Raw genomic sequence first — 4791 nt, forward strand, 5'->3', positions numbered from 1 at the left:
AATGTACAAAAATGTTTAAGACTGTCAAGACAATTTAAAATATTTCACTATATAATCATACACAATACTGCTCTTCATTATTTCCTATGCATCACTACATACTTTGAGGACACCCATAAAAGGAGTAAAATTTCAGAAATCCTGAAAAACAAAAAAAAATTCTACCAGCTATACGCAATTTAAATACTGCTCAGGAGCACCAGGGGCGCTCAGCTGATTAGATTGAGCCCTTCATTGGGCTCTGTGCTGAGCCTGCGTGGGATTCTGTCTCCTCTCTGCCCCTCACCCCATCCACACTCTCTCAAAATAAATAATCTTTAAATACTGCTTACAAAAACTATCAAAGGAAAGGCCAGAATCATGTAAACAACATACGCTTAAAACAGAAGAGGCAGAAGCTTAACACACAGGGTACAGTGTTTTTTATTCACCAATAAACTAAAAGTCCATTTCTGGATGTTTCTTTCCTTTGCATGCTTCATTTGTTTTATTAGCGAGCAAAACCCTGTAAGAGGCTGCCTTATCTAGTCTTCAGATTCAGATCCATCTTCATCTTGACTAATCTGGAAGTAACGAAGTTCGTAAGTCTCCTTGTCAGATGCAACCACACGAAGCCAATCACGAAGATTGTTCTTCTTAAGGTATTTCTTGGTAAGATATTTCAAATACCTGTAAGATAAAAACATGAATTTCATTAAGAAACATAATTATCTACCATGCACAGGATTATCATGTAAGACATGCAGTTGTATTCATCTTTAACGTTCCCTCCAAAATATTTCATTTGTATCAAACACTGTGGAAGGTTGCTGGGGACAGAAGAATAATTAGGCAGCTTCTCAACCCCAATTAGAATCAGTTCATGTCCTTGGGGCGCCTGGGTGGCGCAGTCGGTTAAGCATCCGACTTCAGCCAGGTCACGATCTCGCGGTCCGTGAGTTCGAGCCCCGCGTCAGGCTCTGGGCTGACAGCTCAGAGCCTGGAGCCTGCTTCAGATTCTGTGTCTCCCTCTCTCTCTGCCCCTCCCCCGTTCATGCTCTGTCTCTCTCTGTCCCAAAAATAAATAAACGTTGAAAAAAAAAAAATTAAAAAAAAAAAGAATCAGTTCATGTCCTACAAACCCTATTCCCCCACCTCCCTAAAATAAACGTCCTTTATGTTGAAGCTAAAGAGAGAGCCACAGTAGCTTGCTCTTCAGTTTTACTGCCATAACAAGATTACGTTTTAATTAAATACATAATCTCATTAGGGTGCCTGGGTGGTTCAGTCAGGTAAACAACTGACTTGATTTCGCTCCAGTCATGACCTCAGGGTTCTGCAATCGAGCCTGGTGGAGGCTGCTTGGGATTCTCTCTCCTCCTCTCTCAAAATAGATGAACCTAAAAGATCAGCACACCTGCAACTAGCATATGGCTCAGTTCTTACAAAAAACTTTCAGCATGGTCTCGTTTCATCACTCCAGCCACTCTCTTCCATTTATGCTTTACGGTAATTCTGAACTACCAAGCATTCCTCAAGCTTCTGTTTTTCTTTCTTAATGCTGGTCCCTCTGGCAGGAATTACATCATTCGACTGGCAACACTGCTGATCTCAGGTTCTCTGCAAATTCTTAGCCCGATCTCTACCTTCAACACAGCTATTATAGCACTGCATTTTACAATTATGTGCCTATTATAAGATCCCTGAGAATATTACGTTTTCACCCCTGAATCCCTAGTGATTAACCAAACAGCTAACAAGCGTCACTACTTTAGTCCAAGCCACTACCATCTCCTCTATTCTCACATTAAGTTTGTCGTCTTCAGCTTCACTTCTCAACTACTTAATACTGCACTTCACTGTCTCCACTAGAATTTAAGCTCCTTTGGTGGTAGGTACTTGGCTTCTTGGCCCACTGCCGGGCTATCCAATCCTACAACAGTGCTACCATATAAATTTGTTGAGTAAATTAAATGAACTAAAACTGGAAGCAAAATGTTACCTTTGACTACCTGCCTATACTAAACCAACCACCAAAACCTTTAAATTATTTATATATATATATATATATATATATGAAAACATTTACATTAGGCAAATTGAGACATTACTTTCAAGTTACACATTAGACACGTTTCTTGCAACATATTCTAATATTAAATCATCTAACATCTTAAAGTTTACATATAATTTGGATTTCAGGGACTATAATGTACTGGACAGGAGCCTATATTCCAGCAAAAATTTATGCTTACTGACAACCAGCCTAAGTAATTGGCCCAGTTACTGAATATATTTTCCATTCACACAGGCTATCAGGAAGTTCAAAACACTTTTCACGTGCATCTCTGAACATATCAATACATCTATCCCTGCATATGAACAGAAAATATTAGGATTACGTATTCTGTAATATTCACAATTACCATCATTTAACTAAAATATTATGGGAAACAAATACCAACCTTTTAGAGAACTGTTTCTCAGAAACAACTGTGATTTTATTCTTGATGCGTTCAATGTGAACAACATTCCCCAGATTTCCAGTTTTTCCATTGACTTTAACCTTCTCCCGTAGAAACTGTTCCTATTTTAAAACAGAAAAAATGCAAAACTAGGGAAGAAAACCCTAGATTTTCACTAGGGAAGGTACCCTAGGAATAGAGCTTAGGTTAAAATCAAGAGTTATATACTTAAATCATTAAGCACTCTAATACAATGATAAAAACAAGCCAAGGAGAGTGATACTTACAAAATTTCCAGAATCAAAAATTCCATCTTCTACTGGATGAGTAAGGTCCAAATTAAATTTCCAGGTTGACTTCTTAGGCTTCTTGTCTTTCTGCTACAGATAGTTAACATAATTAGGACTAGTCCATTCACTCATTTTTATATTGCAAAACTTTAAAATCTGTTATCAGCCCAAAGATGCAGTGTACTGTGATGTCATATTATGAAATGGTGCAAAATTGTAAAAAGTCGCTGAATTTATCTATTGGGTATACCCCTTTTTCTTAGTCTGTCAGAAAAGGGGTACACTCCTTAACTTGTTTAAACCGGGTTTTTGTGAAATCCAATGGTAATTCTCCCTGTTCACCATGCAAGTGTCTCAAAAGTGCAAAACTCAAGGAAGCATGAAGTGTATGGGTAGCCACTATTAGTTCTCTGAATGAGAAAATTCCAAAGAATCCTATATTTACAACTGGAAAAGATTAGTAAGAGAATCAATTTACTTTCTACTCTAAATTAAAATTAAACCACGACCTGGGGTTGGTTTGAACCTCTAACCAAGTCTATTCTGTTCCAATTATCAAGAAAAGTTTTATGGGCTTTTAGTATTTTCCAGGTCACTGATGTTCAATTTTAAATTATCAGGTACTATTTACTATAGGCCAGGCCCTATGGGAAACAGGTAGTATACACCACTTTGCCCAAGCTCAATTATACACCAGAACAGGATACTCTATCCACTCAAGCCTACAGAATTAAATCATTATTGTGTTATAAGAGAAAGAAAGGAGATATTTAATCCAAGTATGTAATTTAAAAAACATATGTAACTTTAGTTTGCCATACCCCAAACTCAGAATTATCACATAATCAGGCTGTACAAGTAAAACGTTGCTCTGGCTACTATCAGTATACATTCAGACAGTGTCCTAAAAACAGACAAATCAGTATTCATCAGAGGATGGATCTCCAAATTATATCCACCCAAACGGATACCAAGTACTAATGCCAGTTTGCTTTTAGGTAGACGAGTAATTTGCACCAAAAAAAAAAAAAAAAAAAAAAAAAAAATCCCCTCCAAAACTTAGAACTGGTAAACTGCCGACGTATACCTACCTTTTCAAATGCTCTTTAGACTGGTTTTGGTATCTGATTCCCTTATTAACAACGTAAATAAGATCTTTCCACGTTTTATCTGCCTAAAGTCGTGACTTCTACCTTTTAAAAAAAATTCCTTCATGAAGTAACAATGACAATTCTTCCTTTAGTCCTAAAGTTCTCTGAAACTTTTGTAGCCTCGGAGCTCCCTCCGCGCTGGCGAGGCTATCAGACCGGCCCGATTACCCACATTTCTTTCCTGGTGCAAACGAATAGGACAGCATCGGCATTTCCAGAAGCGAGACTGAAAAGAAAAAGGCCCCAGTGCTGTCCTACTACCCTTGTTCATCGTCGTGCCTCCTCCTTCCTTGCGCTGCCACAGCCACCCATCCCAAGCCAGTTCCGGACGGGGCTCGAACTCTACTAGACCGCATGGCAGTCTCCAGGAGTCTCGAAAATAACAACTTGTAATTTTAACAACGTGCTTGTGTTCCTGACCTAGTCTCCATTTCAACTCTTCCTTTATCTCGAATGAGAGGTCCCCAACTCGCAAAATTTTTGTAGATGTAAAAATCATCTACACCGGGGTAACACCAAAGAACGCTCCCACCCAAAGAACGCTCACTCACCGGCGCCATCTTGGAGGCCAACCGTGGGATCAGAGAGAAAGCTACAGGCGCGCGTCACGTATTTATAGCAAAACGTGCTGCGTCACACGCTGAGAACGTACGCTCGCTGCCTCCCGGAAGAGAACGTGTGGAGGCCGGTAACCCAGGAAACTGGGGCGTGGCCAGGGTGGCTAGGTTTCCTACGCAGTCAGGTTTCCCGGGAGCGCCGGCTAGTGGCCATTGTAAAGTAATTCACGATTTTCCGCTAAAGACAACACTAAGCCATGGACCTCAGAGGTCTCTGCGGTTCCTGGGAGGTCGCTCTCAGATAAACACAACCGAGGGATGCAGGAATCATCTTTCATTGATCACCTAG

General features: G+C 39.8%; 1 protein-coding gene across 2 annotated transcripts; it reads right to left on the reverse strand.

Annotated features, from left to right (window-relative positions):
• Positions 1–407: 407 nt before the first annotated feature.
• RPL22L1 (ribosomal protein L22 like 1) lies at positions 408–4467 on the reverse strand. 2 transcript variants are annotated; one of them, XM_047100055.1, is made up of 4 exons: positions 4437–4467; positions 2732–2824; positions 2445–2566; positions 408–669 (listed from the first exon to the last, which is right to left on the reverse strand). In XM_047100055.1, the coding sequence occupies exons 1-4, from the start codon at positions 4443–4445 to the stop codon at positions 525–527; spliced, it is 369 nt and encodes a 122-aa protein (XP_046956011.1). In that variant the 5' UTR covers positions 4446–4467; the 3' UTR covers positions 408–524. The 2 variants fall into 2 exon arrangements, with proteins under 2 accessions (XP_046956011.1, XP_046956013.1); XM_047100057.1 differs by having other exon boundaries at positions 2732–2821; positions 4437–4464.
• Positions 4468–4791: the final 324 nt, after the last annotated feature.

Source organism: Lynx rufus, unplaced genomic scaffold, assembly GCF_022079265.1.
Source record: "Lynx rufus isolate CCGP_SWC_20201006 ecotype Redwood Valley unplaced genomic scaffold, mLynRuf1.p SCAF_5, whole genome shotgun sequence".
Classification (NCBI taxonomy): domain Eukaryota; kingdom Metazoa; phylum Chordata; class Mammalia; order Carnivora; family Felidae; genus Lynx; species Lynx rufus.